General features: G+C 48.1%; 1 protein-coding gene across 1 annotated transcript in view; it reads left to right on the plus strand.

Annotated features, from left to right (window-relative positions):
* Window positions 1-20,303, plus strand: part of LOC139244011 (probable G-protein coupled receptor 139) — a gene marked incomplete at its 5' end in the record, with an annotated part of 49,837 nt that extends 29,534 nt beyond the window's left edge. Inside the window, one exon of the mRNA XM_070870946.1 lies at window positions 20,229-20,303. Within this exon, the coding sequence (XP_070727047.1) occupies window positions 20,229-20,303 (75 nt within the window). The remainder of the gene's footprint in view (window positions 1-20,228) is intronic.
* Window positions 20,304-22,229: the final 1,926 nt, after the last annotated feature.

Consider the following 22,229-nt stretch of genomic DNA (forward strand, 5'->3'; position numbering starts at 1 on the left):
CGCCCAGCAGGCGGAACTCTCGGCGGTGATGTATGTGGTCACACACCCCGTGGAATTCCCTACCCCATACACGATTTGCTCGGACAGCATGTTCACTTGCAATTGGTGTACAGAGTATCTGGCGATTTGGTCACGCCGGGGGTACACCTCTGTGGATGGGAAGCCCCTTGTGACCAAACCCCTGCTAGAAAAGATCGTGGCTGCAGTGGGAGAAACCGGGGATGTATATATCCATAAGGTAAAGGCCCACTCCAAAACTGAGCCACGGGGGGAAGGTAACCAGCAGGCAGACCTGCTGGCAAGGGAAGGTGCTCGTACAGGTCGCCCATGGGACCCATACGAGGCAGGCAGGATAGCAGCAGCAAGAAGCAAGCCAGGGACACAAGGGAGCGTAGGGGCAGCTGTGGCCCCGGACCTTAAAGTAGTCCAGATGCAGGATCCGATCCTGAAGGCTGCCTTGGCTGCTATTAAAAGTGGAAAAGGCGGAGGGCCCATACAGTGCTGTAGATATTGCTGTGCGGGAAGGCATGTTGTTTAAAGGGGACAAATGGGTAGTGCCCCCACAACACCGGAGGGAATTCCTTCAGCTGGCCCATGAGGGTCCAGATGCGGGACACCCTGGGCCGGAATCTACCTGGCAACGGGTAGAAAAGGCAGGGTGGTGGCCAGACCTCTGGGAAGACGTCCGCGACTTCTGTGCGGGCTGTCTGGTTTGTGCTGCAAACAACCCAGACCCTCAGAAAAGGAAGGTGTCTATGGGACACGTCAGGCGGGTAGAGGGACCATGGCAGTCGATCCAGATCGACTACATCGGACCCCTACCGGCCGCCCAGGGAGGTTATAAATACTGCCTCGTCCTGGTGGATGTGTTTTCCAAGTGGGTGGAAGCCTTCCCTTGCCGAACAGCTACCGCGGTGGGGGCTGCAGAAATCCTGGTGAGGGAGGTGTTCTCTCGGTGAGGTCTACCTCAAATCGTGGAGTCCGACCGGGGAAGCCACTTCACCGGCCAGGTGATGCAGGCCACCCTAAAGGTGCTGGGGATAAGAGCCAAATGGCATGTGGCCTACAACCCTCAGTCCTCAGGCCCCGTAGAATGCCTGAACCAGACCCTAAAGGAAAGGCTGTGCAAGGAGACGGGAGACTCACCGAACAAGTGGGTGGAGGTCTTACCGTTGGTCCTCATGGGAATCCGGGCCAGTCAGTCAAAGAGCACCGGGTACTCACCCCATGAGCTGATGACGGGCCGGATCATGAGGACCCCAGTGCATGTATTGGTGCCGATTCTCACCGAAGGGCAGCTCCGAGAGGTGAACCGGGACCGGTTTGTCAGGAACCTGTTTGAACACCTGAAACAGATTCACTGGCAGGCTGCTAGTAACATGGGCAGACAGCATCAGAGTAACCGATTGCTGCTAGAACCCAGCAAACACCACGAATGGGAGATAGGGGACCAGGCCATGGTGAGGAACTATGCTCGGGTCGGGGTATTTGAACTACTGTATATGGGACCGTACAGCATCATCGACAAGGCCAGCCCTGTGGTCTATGTGGTTCGATTGCCTCGCCGGGTGAAGTGGTATCACATTAATCAGTGTAAATTGTTTGACCCCAAAAGAGGTAAAAAACAGAGGGGACGAGCAAGGGAAGGGAATCAGGCACTGGGGGAGGAACAGGCCCCGGTGGATTTGGAGGCTCCGGAGGAGGCAGCGGGCCCCGAAACTCTACAGCCGGGGCTGGTTCACTGCTCCTGTAAGGCTATCCCACCACTGGGTAGAGGTTCCCAGCCCACTAACAGAAGTAGGGAGAAAGGCTCTACCATTAGCAAGGTCCAAGGGGAAGCTGAACCTCCCATGGTGGATCAGCTGGGGCTAGCCCAAGAGGTGGAGGAGATGGCATTGCAGCCCATAACGTGGGACTTTGCACCGACAGTAAGGAGGAGTAACAGAGTGCCACAGCCCAGGGCACCGTGGTCCCCTGTTTACTGAGCTCCCCGCCCCAGACCGAGAAGGCGAAAGACAACAGGGAGGGTGCTCTGTTGCACTAGCAAGGGTCTCCCACCGATTATCCGGGGCTCGGGAGGGCCTTGGAGGGCAGCACAAGACTCATTAAGGGGGACTATACGAGCCCCTCAGCGGAGGGCATCCTGGTCCCCAGGGTACGGTCAGACGAGTGGTCGACGACGCCTGTACAGTGACAGGATGTAGCCTGGCCACCCGGGGACGGGTGGCGGTGTGTATATTTTCCCTTCCTGTTTTGTTACTTTGTGTTGTGTGTATATGTGTTTAGGTAAGGCAGTGACGGTTGGGTACAGCATTTTATGTTCGGAACATGTTACGCGGGCCGAGCCTGGAGAGGTCTCTCAAGGCAAGGCCATGTTCTTCTTGCCTTTCAGATGTCAACACCTCCCTACTGGACGTTAGTGATGCTGGTATCGCTAAGGATCTGCACCGGGCACCGAGGGGACACCGAGGACTCCCTAGTTTTCGGATGCTCCGGGGGCAGAGCGCCGACAGTGACCACAGGAGAAGGGACTCCGGTGGTGGATGGCCGGGTCACCTACTCCCACGAGGGGAGATGGCCTGGGTGGTTGGGATCGAACTCCACCAAGTACTCCAACCATAAGGACTTTACCTACGGAGAGACCTCCATCCCCTGCCCGGAGATCACTGTGGCCACTTCCAGAGTGAGAATGACAGAAGGCAGGAAGGTATGCCTAACTTGCCAAGGGGACATACCTCTGGGACGGTGGTGGTGGCTCAGAAAGCTCAAGAGGGACATGGGAGACCGACACTCGGACTGGGAACGTCTGGATAATGATACCTACCGAACCATCATGGGGTCATCTGGCAGGGTCACGGTGTGCTGGGAGAAATGGTGGGCGTACGACCAAGGAATTTATTTGTGTATGTGGGGATCCACTCGCGTGTGTTCAGAGGGGGTCTCCATTGCTTTCTATAGGTGGGGGGAGGATGTCGGGGATGGGGTGGGATGGGATCGCAGCGGGGAGGCGTGTGTGATCCCCAATCCCCGGGTACCAGTAAATGCCACCGAACTTGTAGTTCGGGAAAGGAAGCCCCCACCCACGGCCAAGCCCACCGTCCCACACGAGTGCCCGACAACAACCAGGGGGCCGGGGAATGGTTTAGTGTTGTTCCCTACCGAGAAACTACTTTATCAGGGGGTACACTGCACGGTGACATCAGTGGTGCTAAATCTGACAGAAGTCCACCTACCCACGTGGTGTCCCCGGGAAACCGAGCTGTTAGACCAGGCTCTGCTGCGGGAGATGTTCTGGAAGTTCTCTGAACTGGACTTTGGGGATGTCAGTGTGACAGACTTGTATAAACAGTGGGATCGGGCTGAACCGGGCAGGCAGAGGCGCGGCACTTTAAATGACATTCTTACGGGGTTTAACACCGGGGCGTCCACCATAAACAGTTTGGATAACGTGCAGCTGGTCCTCCAGATAAATGGGTTAAAGAATCAGGTGCGCAAAGTCCTGGGGGACAAGAATACCGTCGTGGGATCCGCGCTCCACCAAGAGGTGGCAATGACAGTTCACTTAAAGGAGATTATCTCTCAATTGGAGGCACAGGCCAGGGCTGTAAACGCCTTGATTCGGGCGGATAGAAACGCCTCCGATCAAGCCGCCCAAAATGAGGTGTACGTGCTCTATGGGGCCTGGTTGCTGGGAGAGGGACGGAGTAACCTCGAGGATCTGAGACAGGGACAGGTCCCCTCCTGGATCAGCAACCAGCACTTAGCAGCACTGCACCCTTATGATAATGTTTTGAGTCCTTGCCAACTTCGTGTAGCGTCGGAAGCCTACCCGGTACCGGTGGACTGTGGAAAGTCAAACCATACCACCATGGGTGTGGTGGTCAGGATGCCCGTGATGGGGGCGTCCCCACGACCAGCACCCTTGTACCGAGTGGAGAATGTGGGAGTCATTCGTGGAGGGGTGCATGTTCGATTCCAAGAGGTCCCACCTTATGTCACAATGTGGGAGCACACTGTGACAGGTACAGACCTCTCGGGTTGTCGGAGCAGGGGAGCACAGGTAATCCTGTGCCCCCAGCACTTGAACGCTTTTGCAAGGCTACAATGTGGGTTCAGCACTGCTGGGGCAGAGTCTATCAATTGCACAATGGAGGTAATGGCCCCTAACCACATGCCTCCACAGGTAGCATATGTAGGCGGTGGGACATATTGTGTCACCACAAGTGCCCATCGGTATGAACACGGACCGGGAAGGTGGTGTCCAATACCATACAGCAGCTTTTGCTTTAAACCCGGGGCAGAGGTTCAAGTGGCACACACCAGAATCACACCCATCCCTGAACCTTCCACGATTCACCTCACGGTACAAAACAACCTCAGCCATCTACAACAATATGTCGCCCAGTTTGGCTATCCCATTGCCCCACTACCTGAGAAACTTACAGCCCTCCTCCAGGAAGTGCATTTGTCTCAAAAACATTTTTACACCATGGAGCAGAAAACTGAAATTCTAGCAGGGGAGATTGCCCAGATTAAATCCCCAGCATGGTGGGATTTGGGAATACGGGCAGACATACCTGCATGGATCCGGGTGGGATCGCATGCCTTAGTAATCGGCCAACTCCTGATTGTAGCTTATCTGCTGGTTACAAGCTGTAAGCTCAGGAGAAAAAGAAAAAGAACGCAGTTCCTCAGGCTACTACACAGCCAGGAGAGCCGTTGCTAAACACTCAAGGTGTGTAAACAAAGCTTGACCGCGACACTTAGGCGGTTTTGTTATTCCCAGGGATGACTGCGTTTTTCATACATGGCCCCTGGGGAGTTTGCAGGGCAGGTTTCTTTGTTTTACGGTTGAGACTGAAATGAGACTCAATGTACAATTACTGCTGTAACCTTAAGTACATATATGTTTCTGTCGTGTATTGTAACCTGTTGGATTTCTGTGTTTAGTACCGCGTTAAAAGGAATTACGATATATATCGACGGGATCAGTTTAGAGTTAAACTGGGGAAAGTTGGGCAATTTGGGAGACCGAGGGTTTTCTCACCACCCTGAACTTTGACACACTCGAGTGGTGTCTGACTGTGTCAGATGGGGGATTATGTAGGGGAGGACAAAAACCCCTCATTTTACCCAGAAGGAAAAGGGCTGTGGGATCAGTCTGTGCTGTGAATATCAAAAGGGCCAGTTTGGACATTGGAACTAATCAAATTGTCTGGGAACTGTATACCCTCGAAACTTGCCCCTTGAAAACATTAGCATTTAAACAATGCCACATACATATTCCAACACCTTTTTCATCAGGCATAGAAATATCTGGCTCAGGCCAGACTAGCACAATGGCTACAGGAGGCCAATGCAATCAACACCCACTCAAACCTTGAGTCGGTTAACATCAGTGGAAAAAAACCGTCAATCTAAAACTGCTGCATTTTTCAAAATCAAAAAGCCCACCAATGAGAAGAATCGACTTCAGCAGGAGAGGCGGACTGGATAATCTGGCTATAAAAAAGGGGTTTCTGACGTAGTGAAAAAGGAGTGAAGATTTTCCCTGCCCTCGTCATCCAACAACCACAACCAGCAAGCCTCTCGACACTGAAGAAAAACCAGTGTCTGAAGACACCGAAGATAGAAGAAACAAACCACCAGACTGCAGAAGGCACAATAGTGAGTATAACCTCTGGTCCCCAGAATTCCCAACTCAGTTAGGCCAGGAAAGGTGGGAGGTTGGGCATTTTACTGCTAAACTGGTGTAAAGATTTTCGCTGTGTCCGTTTAGTGGGATTTAGGGGGATTGTTTTGTTGGTGTATTGCTGTTTGTTGAGTTACACTTTGTCAAATAAATTGGAAGCCTAAAGTTCCTCTTGGAATCACCTTGTCTCAGTTCTATTGTATTACATCTCCTGATCGTGAGTCGTATGTCAGAACCGTGTAAGGGAAGCTAGGAACGCCTCGAAAATGCTCAATTGTGTGTCACAGGCTCGGGAAGAAGGGGTTAGGAGTGTTTGACACTCACAGGTGCCTCACAGGCTAGGCATAAGCTGTGGGGACGTACGAGTCTCAAAACCCCCTTCATAAGCTGTGGACACAGTCTCTCCAGGGGTGCTCTTGCAGCACTCAGGGTACCTCACAGGCCAGGCATAAGCTGTGGACACAGTCTCTCCAGGGGTGCTCTTGCAGCACTCAGGGTACCTCACAGGCCAGGCATAAGCTGTGAGGGCAGAAGGCCAGAGAGAGACACCCAAGGCACAACAACCCTGTGAAAACCCCTTACACCCACAGCCATCTAGCACTGTGATGAGGAAAAACTTTTGCACTATAGAATTGTGAACTTATGGAATGCTCAAACACATAAAGTTGTTGAGTCCAGTTCATTGGGTATATTCAAAGGGAGTTAGATGTGGCCCTTACAGCTAATGGGATCAGGGTGTATGGAGAGAAGGCAGGAGTTGGGTGCTGAAGTTGCATGATCAGCCATGATCATATTTAATAATGGTGCAGCCTCGAAGGGCCCAATGGCCTACTGCTGCACCTATTTTCTATGTTTCTATGTTTCTAATCCATACATTTGACATACGCCACACTTGTAAGAGGGGCAAACTATGAAGAACACTATGCATTGCAAGTGGGTAATATTAGCTTCCTGCAATACTGTGGAATGCTCCGTATCGAATTTGCTGCACATTAAATAGACTTAAAGTAATTGGTCGGAGGTTTAGAGCAGATATGAGTGGGAATGTCTTTACCCAGATTCTGGTGGGGGTCTAAATCTCACTGCCTTAAAGGTTGGTAGAGGCAGAAACCCTCCCACATTTAAAAACATATTTGGATGTGTTTCAGTCTGACTGAATCATCGCCGAGCAGAACCTGGGGAAAGTTAGCAGTGTGTTTAATCATAAAATATCCAACCACATATTGTCCCCCAAATATTTTATAGTTGAAAACTAGTGGGTAAAATGTAAATTAGACTGCATAAGAGCAGCTGCTCAGATCTCAGGTGATATCTTTGTCAGTATCCCAGAGTGCATGTTCCTGTAAGCAGAGCGAAATCAATGATTATTGAAAGACTCCTTCTCTGAGGTGTTCTCGGGATTTCCATGTTCTGATCATTAACATTTGTTACCCAAACACAAATTCTTAAGTTTGTGTTAGATGTTTTAGATGGAAAATCCAAATGGTGTTCAATGTTGTAGAGGTCTTCTCCAAACCTACATTGAGGGCTGAGTCTGACCATTTGAGGGCCAACATTTTAAACTCGCCTGTTTGGTTGAAATATTTTACTCCCCTTCTTCTGTGAGATATGAATTTTATAAAGATGGACAAGCTCTCACTTCAGCGAAAGACCACAAGTATTATATCAAGCAGACATCTCGGCCGGACGGTTGGGGGATTTACTTTGAACAGTGAGGTGAAAAAACCGAGAAATCCGGTTTCAGTTTCAGTCAGACGTCAGTAACATTTACTGCAATTATCATCTTTCTTCCACATTATTCCTAACAAATTCTCACACAGGAATTTCCCAGTCTCGAAGTGGGCCTTACCTATATGTTTAACACATACTTTGTAACATAGTAAATACATCGATACATAGAAAACCAGAGTAATAAAGACATGTATGTTTGTATGGCACACTCATTTGGCCTCAATCACTGCGTGCAATTTATGGCGTCAATTCTAAAGAGAATTTTAAAATAATAGAAAACGGACAGGATGTCACTGGGATGGATACATTTATTCTTCAGGTGAAACTTGAACTACTGGGAAAAATATTGCAAGAGTAACCAAAGCAGCTTTGTCATTTAGCACTGGTTATTTTTAAAGTTAAGGGTGAGGTTAAAGTAAATAGGGGAAGGTTTTTTGTCGAAATGTGAAATATATAAGGATGGATGATCAATGCATAATGATCACTAAAGACGGGAAGTGCAGAGCTTGGAACTTCTTTCTGATGACGAGTGCTGGAGGTTAAGATTTGCCACGTAGAGTGGAGGAGTTGGACACCATTGCTTTTAGTTAGATTAGTGGCCATGGCACGGGGATAGTGCAGAGCTCCTGCCTTTGACGAGCAGAGTCAGTACGAATCAGAACCGGACCAGAGATAGTAGGTTGGCTGCATGAGGACTCAGTAACGTTCCACAATCGCACTTTCCTCAATTACCTCTAACTACTGCTAAAGTAGAAGGGGGAGACGGGCGCCCAATATTGGTGTGGTGATCTCAGTGACCAGGCTCTTAATTACGATGAGAGTCCGATTTGACTTTAAAACTGACGTGACAACTTCAACCAAAGCAAAGTAATTAACAAGTGGATATATTGCCAGGAGTCCCAGTGTCAATTCCAGATTTTTCAATCAGGCCATGTAATGAGTTAATAAAAGGAGGCGAAGCGTTGTTAACCTGCTCAGTGACCAGCAGTTCGACCCGAGGACCTTCCTCGTTCTGCAAAGACCCGGATAAAGAAGTCCACCAAGAGGAGTCCAGTATAACCGGGATTACTTACCAAACCAGTAAATTCAACAACGGCGGCAGAAACTCCTATACACAGCGAATCTGTTGCTGTTTTAGTGAGTTACTATAAGTACCTCTGTGGCAAAACGAAACAAGTGACTCAAAGACAGGCCATTGCTGCCTGGATGTTGAAACTTCTTCTTTCACATTCATCTGTTTGATGGAAGCCACTGCACTATTTATTTTAAAAGACGAATGCCAAAACAGAACAAGGAATGTCATCTGAATATCAAGTATTGAATATAAACCGCAAACATTACTTGATGGTTTCAAGAAGCTGATCACACTGTTTAATTGGCAATATGACAGAAGTTATTCGGATAGCTTAATGCTCCAAAGCGTAATACCGTAGGCACTAATTTCTGGGTTATGAATTTAATTTCATATTTTCTCAGCCATTATTGCTAATAAGAACATAAAAACATATGGAATAGGAACAGGGGTAGGCTATACCGCCCCTGGAGCCTGCTCTGCCATTCTATCCGAGAGGCCTATAAAGGCCGTGAGAGGCAGCGGGAGTTCGTGGTCGCTGAGGCCTGAGTCCGGGGTCAGCGAGAGGCCTATAAAGGCCGCGAGAGGCAGCGGGAGTTCGTGGTCACTGAGGTGTGAGTCCGGGGTCGGCGAGAGGCCTATAAAGACCGCGAGAGGCAGCGGGAGTTCGTGGTCGCTGAGGCCTGTGTCCGGGGTCAGCGAGAGGCCTATAAAGGCCGTGAGAGGCAGCGGGAGTTCGTGGTCGCTGAGGCCTGAGTCCAGGGTCAGCGAGAGGCCTATAAAGGCCGCGAGAGGCAGCGGGAGTTCGTGGTCGCTGAGGCCTGTGTCCGGGGTCAGCGAGAGGCCTATAAAGGCCGTGAGAGGCAGCGGGAGTTAGTGGTCGCTGAGGCCTGAGTCCAGGGTCGGCGAGAGGCCTATAAAGGCCGCGAGAGGCAGCGGGAGTTCGTGGTCGCTGAGGCCTGTGTCCGGGGTCAGCGAGAGGCCTATAAAGGCCGTGAGAGGCAGCGGGAGTTCGTGGTCGCTGAGGCCTGAGTCCAGGGTCAGCGAGAGGCCTATAAAGGCCGCGAGAGGCAGCGGGAGCTCGTGGTCGCTGAGGCCTGAGTCCGGGGTCAGCGAGAGGCCTATACAGGCCGCGGGAGGCAGCGGGAGTTCGTGGTCACTGAGGCCTGTGTCCGGGGTCAGCGAGAGGCCTATAAAGGCCGTGAGAGGCAGCGGGAGTTCGTGGTCGCTGAGGTGTGAGTCCGGGGTCGGCGAGAGGCCGATAAAGGCTGTGAGAGGCAGCGGGAGTTCGTGGTCGCTGAGGTGTGAGTCCGGGGTCAGTGAGAGGCCTATAAAGTCCGAAAGAGGCAGCGGGAGTTCGTGGTCACTGAGGCCTGTGTCCGGGGTCAGCGAGAGGCCTATAAAGGCCGTGAGAGGCAGCGGGAGTTCGTGGTCGCTGAGGCCTGAGTCCGGGGTCAGCGAGAGGCCTATAAAGGCCGCGAGAGGCAGCGGGAGTTCGTGGTCGCTGAGGCCTGAGTCCGGGGTCAGCGAGAGGCCTATAAAGGCCGCGAGAGGCAGCGGGAGTTCGTGGTCGCTGAGGCCTGAGTCCGGGGTCGGCGAGAGGCCTATAAAGGCCGCGAGAGGCAGCGGGAGTTCGTGGTCGCTGAGGCCTGAGTCCGGGGTCAGCGAGAGGCCTATAAAGGCCGCGAGAGGCAGCGGGAGTTCGTGGTCGCTGAGGCCTGAGTCCGGGGTCAGCGAGAGGCCTATAAAGGCCGTGAGAGGCAGCGGGAGTTCGTGGTCGCTGAGGCCTGAGTCCGGGGTCGGCGAGAGGCCTATAAAGGCCGTGAGAGGCAGCAGGAGTTCGTGGTCGCTGAGGTGGGAGTCCGGGGTCAGTGAGAGGCCTATAAAGGCCGAAAGAGGCAGCGGGAGTTCGTGGTCACTGAGGCCTGTGTCCGGGGTCAGCGAGAGGCCTATAAAGGCCGTGAGAGGCAGCGGGAGTTCGTGGTCGCTGAGGCCTGAGTCCAGGGTCGGCGAGAGGCCTATAAAGGCCGTGAGAGGCAGCGGGAGTTCGTGGTCGCTGAGGCCTCAGTCCGGGGTCGGCGAGAGGCCTATAAATGCCGTGAGAGGTAACGGGAGTTCGTGGTCGCTGAGGCCTGAGTCCGGGGTCGGCGAGAGGACTATAAAGGCCGCGAGAGGCAGCAGGAGTTCGTGGTCGCTGAGGCCTGAGTCCGGGGTCAGCGAGAGGACTATAAAAGGCGTGACTTGTGCAGCTACAGGGAGAAGGCAAAAAGAAGAAGAAAGAAACAGAAAGGTGACATCACAGCCAAGGGGGTAAGTGATTGGCTGGTGATTGGTGAGTAGTTTTTCCTTTTGCTTTTCTATATCAGTAAGTAACATTTAGCATTGTTGCTGCCAATTTAAGTGTATCTAAGGGATAAGTCATGGCAGGACAGCTCGGACACGTGTTATGCTCCTCCTGTACTATGTGGAAAATCAGGAAAAAGAGGCGGGGTGGCGTTGCTGGTTAAAGAGGAAATTAATGCAATTGTAAGGAGGGACATTAGCCTGGATAATGTGGAATCGGTATGGGTGGAGATGCGGAATTCCAAAGTGCAGAAAACGCGAGTGGGTGTTGTGTATAGAGCACCAAATAGTAGTAGTGAGGTTGGGGACAGCATCAAAGAAGAAATAATGGATGTGTGCAATAAAGGTACAGCAGTAACAATGGGTGACATTGATTGGGCTAACCTAACTGGCAGCAATCCGGTGCAGGAGGATTTCCTGGAGTGTACTAGTGGTGGTTTTCGAAACCAATATGTTGAGGAATCAACCAGGGAGCTGCCCATCCTCGACTGGCTATTGTGTAATGAGAAAGGACTAATTAGCAATCTTGTTGTGGGAGGCCCCTTGGGGAAGAGTGACCATAATATGGTAGATTTCCTTATTAAGATGGAGAGTGACACAGTTAATTCGGAAACTAGGGTCCTGAACTTAAGGAAAGGTAACTTTGATGGTATGAGGCGTGAATTGGCTAGAATAGACTGGCAAAGGATACTTAAAGGGTTGACGGTGGATAAGCAATGGCAAACATTTATAGATCACATGGACGTACTTCAGCAAATGTACATCCCTGTCTGGAGTAAAAATAAAACTGGGAAGGTGGCTCAACCGTGGCTAACAAGGGAAATTAAGGATAGTGTTAAAGACAAGGAAGAGGCATATAAATTGGCTAGAAAAAGCAACAAGCCTGAGGACTGGGAGAAATTTAGAATTCAACAGAGGAGGAGAAACAGTTTAATTAAGAGGGGGATATAGAGTACGAGAGGAAGCTTGCAGGGAATATAAAAACTGACTGCAAACCCTTCCATAAATATGTGAAGCGAAAAAGATTAGTAAAGACAAACGTAGGTCCCTTGCAGTCGGATTCAGGTGAAATTATAATGGGGAAGAAAGAAATGGCAGACCAATTGAACCAATACTTTGGTTCTGTCTTCACGAAGGAAGATACAACTAACCTTCCGAAGGGACGAGGGGACAGTGGTTCGAGTGAGAAGGAGAAACTGAAGGAAATCCTTATTAGGTGGGAAATTGTGTTCGGGAAATTGATGGGATTGAAGGCCTGATAGTCTGCATCCCAGAGTGCTCGAGGAAGTGGCCCTAGAAATAGTGAATGCATTGGTGATCATTTTCCAACAGTCTATCGACTCTGGATCAGTTCCCATGGAGTGCAGGGTAGCTAATGTAATACCACTTTTTAAAAAAGGAGTGAGGGAGAAAACGGGTAATTGTAGACTGGTTAGCCTGACATCAGTAGTGGGGAAAATGTTGGAATCAATCATGAAGGACGAAATAGCAGCGCATTTGGAAAGCAGTGACAGGATCGGATCAAGTCAGCATGGATTTATGAAAGGGAAATCATGCTTGACAAATCTTCTGGAATTTTTTGAGGATGTAACGAGTAGAGTGGACAAGGGGGAACCAGTGGATGTCATCTATTTGGACTTTCAAAAGGCCTTTGACAAGGTCCCACACAAGAGATTGCTGTGCAAAATCAAAGCACATGGTATTGGGGATAATATACTGATGTGGATAGGGAACTGGTTGGCAGACAGGAAGCAGAGAGTTGGGATAAACGGGTCCTTTTCAGAATGGCAGGCAGTGACTAGTGGAGTGCCGCAGGGCTCAGTGCTGGGACCCCAGCTATTTACAATATACATTAACGATTTCGATGAAGAAATAGAGTGTAATATCTCCAAGTTTGCAGATGACACTAAGCTGGGTGGCGGTGTGAGCTGTCAGGAGGATGCTAAGAGGCTGCAGGGTGACTTGGACAGGTTAGGTGAATGGGAAAATGCATGGCTGATGCAGTATAATGTGGATAAATATGAGGTTATTCATTTTGGGGCAAAAACACGAAGGCAGAATTTTATCTGAATGGCGGCAGACTAGGAAAAGCGGAGGTGCACTGAGACCTGTGTGTCATGGTTCATCAATCATTGAAGATTGGCATGCAGGTACAGCAGACGGTGAAGAAGGCAAATGGTATGTTGGCCTTCATAGCTAGGGGATTTGAGTATAGGAGCAGGGAGGTCTTACTGCAGTTGTCCAGGGCCTTGGTGAGGCCACACCTAAAATATTGTGTTCAGTTTTGGTCTCCTAATCTGAGGAAGGACATTTTTGCTATTGAGGGAGTGCAGCGAAGGTTCACCAGACTGATTCCTGAGATGGTAGGACTGACATATGAGGAGAGACTGGACCAACTGGGCCTTTATACACTGGAGTTTAAAAGGATGAGAGGAGATTTCATAGAAACATGCAAGATTCTGATGGGACTGGACAGGTTAAATGCGGGAAGAATGTTCTCGATGTTGGGGAAGTCCAGAACCAGGGGTCACAGTCTAAGGATAAGTGGTAGACCATTTAGGACCGAGATGAGGAGAAACTTCTTCAACCAGAGAGTTGTTAACCTGTGGAATTCCGTGCCGCAGAGAGTTGTTGATGCAAATTAATTGGATATATTCAAGAGGGAGTTAGATATGGCCCTTACAGCTAAAGGGATCGAGGGGTATGGAGAGAAAGCAGGAAAGGGGTACTGAGGGAATGATCAGCTATCATCTTATTGAATGGCGGTGCAGGCTCGAAGGGCCGAATGACCTACTCCTGCACCTATTTTCTATGTTTCTATGTTTCTAAATATCCCTAGGTCCAGCTGTACTGCAGCACTTTGCAATTTATCTCCATTTAAGTAATAACTTGCTCTTTAATTTTTTTCTGGCAAAGTTCATGACCTCACACTTTCCAATGTTATACTCCATCTGCCAAGTTTTTGCCCACTCACTTAGCATGTCTATGTGCTTTTGCATGTTTTTTGTGTCCTCCTCACACATTGCTTTTCCTCCCACCTTTGTTTCGATGCAAACTTGGCTACATTACACTCGGTCCCTTCTTCCAAGTCGTTAATATAGATTGTAAATAGTTGGGGTCCCAACACTGATCCCTGCGGCACCCCATTAGTTACTGGTTGCCAACCTGAGAATTAACCATTTATCCCGACTCTCTGGTTTCTGTTAGTTCGCCAATCCTCCATCCATGCTAATATATTACCCCCAACCCGGTCAACTTTTATCTTGTGCAATAACCTTTTATGTGGCATCTTGTCAAATGCCTTCTGAAAATCTAAATACACCACATCCACTGGTTCCCCTTTATCCACCCTGTTCATTACATCCTCAAGGAATTCCAGTAAATTTGTCAAACATGACTTCCCCTTCATGAATCGATGCTGACTCTGCCTGACCAAATTATGCTTTTCCAAATGTCCTGTGTCGGGGTAACAGGAGAACTCTCTCCCTCAAGGTGCACTAACTGATATAGTTAATCAATACCTCACCCGTCTGTTGGGGTAACAGGAGAACTCTCTCCCTCAAGGTGCACTAACTGATATAGTTAATCAATACCTCACCCGTCTGTTGGGGTAACAGGAGAACTCTCTCCCTCAAGGTGCACTAACTGATATAGTTAATCAATACCTCACCCGTCTGTTGGGGTAACAGGAGAACTCTCTCCCTCAAGGTGCACTAACTGATATAGTTAATCAATACCTCACCCGTCTGTTGGGGTAACAGGAGAACTCTCTCCCTCAAGGTGCACTAACTGATATAGTTAATCAATACCTCACCCATCTGTTGGGGTAACATGATGCCTCTCTCCTTTGGGTGAATTAACTAATATCGTTAATCGACACCTCGCCCTTCTCCTGTGCTACATCCACCATGGAAGTGAACACACGAAATCGCAGGTCCAACCAGTTTTATTACGAGCGATGCACGGGAAGTTCCGTCGTGGAACCGCCGAAATACAAGAGTTTTCAAGCATACTTTATACAGGTTTTGGAGAGGAGCTATCCTCCTCAACATCTTCGATAGGTTTATTGTTATCACCAAAGTAATGTTGATTTGTGGACTCTTATCATAGAACATAGAAACAGAGAAAATAGGTGCAGGAGTAGGCCATTCGGCCCTTCGAGCCTGCACCGCCATTCAATGAGTTCATGGCTGAACATGCAACTTCAGTACCCCATTCCTGCTTTCTCACCATACCCCTTGATCCCCCGAGTAGTAAGGACTACATCTAACTCCTTTTGGAATATATTTAGTGAATTGGCCTCAACAACTTTCTGTGGTAGAGAATTCCACAGGTTCACCATTCTCTGAGTGCAGAAGTTTCTCCTCATCTCAGTCCTAAATGGCCTACCCCTTATCCTAAGACTATGTCCCCTGGTTCTGGACTTCCCCAACATCGGGAAGCTTCTTCCCACACATAACTTATCCAGTCATAAGAACATAAGAATTAGGAACAGGAGTAGGCCATCTAGCCCCAGGAGCCTGCTCCACCATTCAACAAGATCATGGCTGATCTGGCCGTGGACTCAGCTCCACTTACCCGCCCGCTCCCCGTAACCCTTAATTCCCTTATTGCTTAAAAATCTATCTATCTGTGACTTGAATACATTCAATGAGCTAGCCTCAACTGCTTCCTTGGGCAGAGAATTCCACAGATTCACAACCCTCTGGGAGAAGAAATTCCTTCTCAACTCAGTTTTAAATTGGCTCCCCCGTATTTTGAGGCTGTGCCCCCTAGTTCTGGTCACCCCGACCAGTGGAAACAACCTCTCTGCCTCTATCTTGTCTATCCCTTTCATGATTTTAAATGTTTCTATAAGATCACCCCTCATCCTTCTGAACTCCAACGAGTAAAGACCCAGTCTACTCAATCTATCATCATAAGGTAACCCCCTCATCTCCGGAATCAGCCTAGTGAATCGTCTCTGTACCCCCTCCAAAGCTAGTATATCCTTCCTTCAGTAAGGTGACCAAAACTGCACGCAGTACTCCAGGTGCGGCCTCACCAATACCCTATACAGTTGCAGAAGGATCTCCCTGCTTTTGTACTCCATCCCTCTCGCAATGAAGGCCAACATCCCATTCGCCTTCCTGATTACCTGCTGCACCTGCAAACTAACTTTTTGGGATTCATGCACAAGGACCCCCAGGTACCTCTGCACCGCAGCATGTTGTAATTTCTCCCCATTCAAATAATATTCCCTTTTACTGTTTTTTTTTCCAAGGTGGATGACCTCACACTTTTCGACATTGTATTCCATCTGCCAAACCTTAGCCCATTCGCTTTACCTATCTAAATCTCTTTGCAGCCTCTCTGTGTCCTCTACACAACCCGCTTTCCCACTAATCTTTGAGTCATCTGCAAATTTTGTTACACTACACTCTGTCCCCTCTTCCAGGTCATCTATGTATATTGTAAACAGTTGTGGTCCCAGCACCGATCCCTGTGGCACACCACTAACCACCGATTTCCAACCCGAAAAGGACCCATTTATCCCGACTCTCTGCTTTCTGCTCGCCAGCCAATTCTCTATCCATGCTAATACATTTCCTCTGACTCCGTGTACCTTTATCTTCTGCAGTAACCTTTTGTGTGGCACCTTATCGAATGCCTTTTGAAAATCTAAATACACCACATCCATCGGTACACCTCTATCTACCATGCTCATTATATCCTCAAAGAATTTCAGTAAATTAGTTAAATATGGTTTCCCCTTCATGAATCCATGTTGCGTCTGCTTGATTGCACTATTCCTATCTAGATGTCCCGCTATTTCTTCCTTAATGATAATTTCAAGCATTTTCCCCACTACAGATGTTAAACTAACCGGCCTATAGTTACCTGCCTTTTGTCTGACCACTTTTTTAAACAGAGGCGTTACATTAGCTGCTTTCCAATCCGCTGGTACCTCCCCAGAGTCCAGAGAATTTTGGTAGATTATACTGAATGCATCTGCTATAACTTCCGCCATCTCCTTTAATACCTTGGGATGCATTTCATCAGGACCAGGGGACTTGTCTACCTTGAGTCCCATTAGCCTGTCCAGCACTACTACCCCCCTAGTGATAGTGATTATCTCAAGGTCCTCCCTTCCCACATTCCTGTGACCAGCAATTTCTGGCATGGTTTTTGTGTCTTCCACTGTGAAGACCAAAGCAAAATAATTGTTGAAGGTCTCAGCCATTTCCACATTTCCCATTATTAAATCCCCCTTCTCACCCCTGAATGTTGAGTTCCCAGCCTTGGTCACCCTGGAGCCATGTCTCCGTGATGCCAATTACTTCATATTCGTTAACTGCTTTCTGCACAGTTAATTAGTCCAGCTTATTCCGAATACTCCTCACATTGAGGCACAGAGCCTTCAGGCTTGTCTTTTTCACACACTTTGCCCCTTTAGAATTTTGCTGTAATGTGGCCCTTTTTGTTTTTTGCCTTGGGTTTCTCTGCCCTCCACTTTTACTATTCTCCTTTCTATCTTTTGCTTCTGCCTCCATTTTATTTCCCTCTGTCTCCCTGCATAGGTTCCCATCCCCCTGCCATATTCATTTAACTCCTCCCCAACAGCAAGTGTTACACACATCGGCAATCATACAGACCCTCCTACTACTGATAAGTTCACTACCTTCACCATAATTCTGACCACCTATTTGCAACCTGACAATTTATCCCTTACATTTCCCCCCGAATGGCCCTTGGCTATATGCCCAAGATAAGGTATTTCCCAATTAATCCCTCTTGGGTGACCTTCCAGGGTTGTGCTTTCGCTTGGGTAGCGCTTCTTCCCGAGCTGCAGGATCAACCTATTGACTTTCCCATCAAGTTATACTAAGTAAGTCATTTCTGCCTTTATTCAACGTTTTAACTCTAGTACGAGCTCGGGCCTGCCTCTTATGTCGGTTACACCTTTTTACAGGATAATACGAGCAAGACGAGTTCCCTTGCACTACTACCAGTATATTTAGTGCAGCATAGTTCGTGTATAAGTCCTTTCCAGCCAACATTTTCTCAGTTTTTAATTCCTGCCCCTCCTGGGGTCCTGGGGTATCCTCTGTTTATTCTATCTTTCCTCCACTTGGGGTATTCTGTATCCTGCCGAATTCCTGCCCCTCCTGGGGTATCCTCGATGTTGTGGAATGGTTTCCAATTCTGCCACATTCTGCCGCAGTCAGCATTTATTGCCCATCTCTAATTGCCCCTTTAGTGTGCCACCCTCTTGAACCGCTGCAGTCCGTGTGGTGATGGTAATTCCACAGTGCTGTTAGGGAGGGAGCTCCAGGTTTTGATTCAGTGCCGATGAAGAAACGGCCAATATATTTCCAAGTCAGGGTGGTGTGTATTTTGGAGGGGAACGTGGAGCTGCTCATGTTCCCATGTGCCTGCTGCCACTGTCTATCTCGGTGGTAGAGGTCGCGGGTTTGTGAGCCTTGGCGAAATGCTGTCGTGCTTCTTCACGATGATATGCACTGCAGCCACAGTGCACTGGTGCTGGATGGTGTGAAGGTTTAAGGCAACATCCCATTATGTGAAAAGAAACTTCCTGATTTCCATCCTAAATGGCTTATCACTAATTTTTAAAATGATTGTTTTTGACAGAACAGGAGAACTCAGTGGCTCTCACAACAATGAATAATTTAAATGTTAGACATTTTCCTTTCATCTGACATCATGTTTCCATTTATCCTCAGACCATTAGGATCTTCAAATAAATTATATTTGTTCCTGTGCAGGTAATTTGAATAGTTGGATGCATTCATATTTTACATATACTTCGATTGAACTGAATACGTAACGACACCTATAGACTGGCGGAAAATGTGTAACCGATTGTTCTGCATTCTGCCGCAGTCGAATTTCACCACTGAGTGTTTCTTCTCTTCAGCTGCTTTAGAGTTTAGCAGCTTAGGTTAATCATGTCGATGGTCACAGATAATAAGAAATAGGAGCAGGAGTAGGCCATATGGCCCCTCGAGCCTGCTCCGCCATTCAAGACAATCATGGCTGATCCGATCATGGACTCAGCTCCACTTCCCACCCGCTCCCCGTAACCCCTTCTCCCTTATCGTGTAAGAAACAGTCTATTTCTGTCTTAAATGTATTCAATGTCCCAACCTCCACCGCTCTCTGAGGCAGTGAGTTCCAAAGATCCACAATCCTCTGAGAGAAGACGTTTCTCCTCATCACAGTTTTATATGGTCGGCCCCTTATTCTAAGATAAGGAAATAGGAGCAGGAGTAGGCCATATGACCCCTCGAGTTCTAGTCTCCTCTATCAGTGGAAACATCCTCTCTGCATCCACCTTGTCAAGCCCCCTCATAATCTTATACATTTCAATAAGATCACCTCTCATTCTTCTGAATTCCAATGAGTAGAGGCCCAACCTACTCAACCTTTCCTCATAATACAACCCCCTCATCTCCGAAATCAACCTTGTGAACCTTCTCTGAAGTGCCTCCAAAGCAAGTATACCCTTACATAAATATAGAAACCAAAACTGCACGCAGTACTCCAGGTGTGGCCCCCCCCATACCCTGTATAACTGTAGCAAGACTTCCCTGCTTTTATACTCCATCCCCTTTGCAATAAAGGCCAAGATACCATTGGCCTTCCTGATCACTTGCTGTACCTGCATACTATCCTTTTGTGTTTCATGTACAAGTACCCCCAGGTCCCGATGTACTGCGGCACTTTGCAATTTTTCTCCATTTAAATAATAACTTGCTCTTTGAATTTTTCTGCCAAAGTGCATGACCTCACACTTTCCAACATTGTACTCCATCTGCAAAATGTTTGCCCACTCACTTAGCCTGTCTCTGTCCTTTTGCAGATTTTTTGTGTCCTCCTCACACATTGCTTTTCCTCCCATCTTTATATCATCAGCAGACTTGGCTACGTTACATTCAGTCCCTTCTTCCAAGTCATTAATATATATATTATACATATTTGGGGTCCCAGAGCTGATCGCTCCCTCTCCCGACTTATCTCTCGTCCCCTCTCGCTAGGATTATCTCTCTCCCTTCGGTATTCTCTTCTCCCCTCCCCCACCGCTGGCCAGCACGGATCCCATGCAGGCTATTCTCCTCCGGAGCTGAACAATTTGGCCCACGCTGAACTGCAGCGACAATTGTGGGTTACTGCACATGCGTGGACCAGCTGCTAGTTCGCATATGCCTAAGGTGATCAGTGAATTGCACAGGAAAGCCTGGTCCCACCGCCCGCATGCACACAAGGGCACAATATATTGTGCAGATAATCAGTTTGAGTACATATATAGCAGGATTCTTTAAGCACTAATTTAACTTTAGCACTGGATTGCCTATTCTATGCTCTGCTTAGGAGTTGCTTCCCACCCAGGTGGAACAGCTGGAGATGTACATATGTGGCTTGGATGAGCTGCACGTCCTCATGGTTCAACATGGAACAATCTGACCTCATTAGCGTGGAACTTCATTAGAAACTCTACTCCTCGCCACATTATGTCGTCAGTTAGCTCTCGACGAATAGTTCCCATTTACCAGCTGTTCCCAACATAGTTTAATTTCAGAGATGCAACTTCAGAAGATTTGGGTCGCATAGTGGAAACTTGCGGCTCGAGGAGAGAAATATGAATTAACGGCAATTGAAACCATGCAGCAATTAAACTCAGCTTCCTTCCTGTTCTTCACTTGCCCGAGGCTGGATTGGAGTTCGAATTAGGGCTGGGTGCAGGAGCAGGGACTGTGAAACAGGATTCATGGAAATCGATATTAGTGTTACATTTATTCAGTGCAACAAAGGCAGGACACGGGAAAGTTGGAAACCTGAACTTTAACTTGCCGGTTTTTTTTGGACGGCTTTACAGAAAGATCTTTGTGTGAGTTAAACAGGTGATGCATTCTAACCAGGACACTTTGCTCCCAATTAGATGGCGATGTGACCTTACAGGTCGATCCGCCTTCGGTTCTGGAAGGAGATGCTCTGATGCTCAAGAGTCAGTATAGATTTTACTATTGTGGTATCATTATCACGTTGGATTTTATCAAGACAATACTAGGATCCATTCAATGAAGCTAACAAACCGCGAAAATCTGCATCGATTTAAGATCAATAGTTCCGAACATAACGGACCTTTTCATTGCACAGTTGCCAATCAGAAATCATAAAGTGTCCGCGTTCACGTTCGCGGTAAGTATGGCGGATATTTAAATGGGAGAAACCTGAATTGTTTTTCTCCCTGGTGTACACATCTGAGAATTTCTGAATCTGTACAAAAGTATACATCGCTATATGATCTCCAAGGATGTTGCTGTGTTAGATCGTCTAATATATTTTCTAAGTGCATGCAACTTGAACCAATGATTCATAATTGCTGACACATTTGACTTCAGTTTGATAAGTGTGATTAATAATGTGCCGCTTATTCTTTGTCTATTTAAAAATAGGCACGTATGGTAACTTTTTTACTTTTCCTTAAACGACACCTGTCGACCTAATTGGCAATGTTTTGAATGAGTTAGCCTGATTTCACTCGTTTCCCCCTTCCTTCCTCAGTCCTGCTATCATTGGTCCGCCCATTATACATGTGTCTCCATGATTAACTTCTCACTGCCGAAACTATTTCATAAAGATGCCAGAATGGATGATACCAGAAAGGCAAAGTTATACCAACCAGGAAAAGATGAACAGGCTGCATCTGTGTCTCAAGTGACACACAAGGCTGAGCGGTGAACTAATAGAGGGCATTACATTTACTCGCAGCAGGGAGCGCCTTCCCTCTTGTGGCGAAGAGCAAAACTAGAGGCCATCAATGTAAGATAGACACCAAGAAATCAAATACGGAATTCAGCAGAAAATGATTTACTGAGAGAGTGGTGAGATTGTGGCAGCAGTTGCTCAAACAGTGGTTGAAGCGAATAGTATAGACACATGTAAAGGGAGACTTAGATAAGCATAACACAATAGCTTTTAATTATATAGCTCATTTAACATACAGAAAGGCCCCTGCTGCACAAGAGGTTTGAGTTAAACATTTGGTACCTAGCCACATGGGTAGAAATTAGCGCAGGTGACCAAAAATGTGGTAACGTTTAAGGAATGTCTTCTGTTGCCATGAAGACGCATTTCGACCTGTTCAGCCGCAGCCCCACGTGATCCAGTCGCTGGAGGACCTCCTCCAGGTTTTGTAGGTGCTCGACGGTGTCCCGACCCGTGACCAATATGTCGTCCTGAAAGACCACCGTGTGTGGTACCGACTTGAGTAGGCTCTCCATGTTTCTCTGGAAGATCCTGCAGCCGACCGAATTCCAAACAGGCATCTGTTGTAGATGGACAGTCCCTTGTGTGTGTTGATGCAGGTGAGGCCCTTCGAAGACTCCT

This window comes from Pristiophorus japonicus, unplaced genomic scaffold (assembly GCF_044704955.1).
Source record: "Pristiophorus japonicus isolate sPriJap1 unplaced genomic scaffold, sPriJap1.hap1 HAP1_SCAFFOLD_199, whole genome shotgun sequence".
NCBI classification, from domain to species: domain Eukaryota; kingdom Metazoa; phylum Chordata; class Chondrichthyes; family Pristiophoridae; genus Pristiophorus; species Pristiophorus japonicus.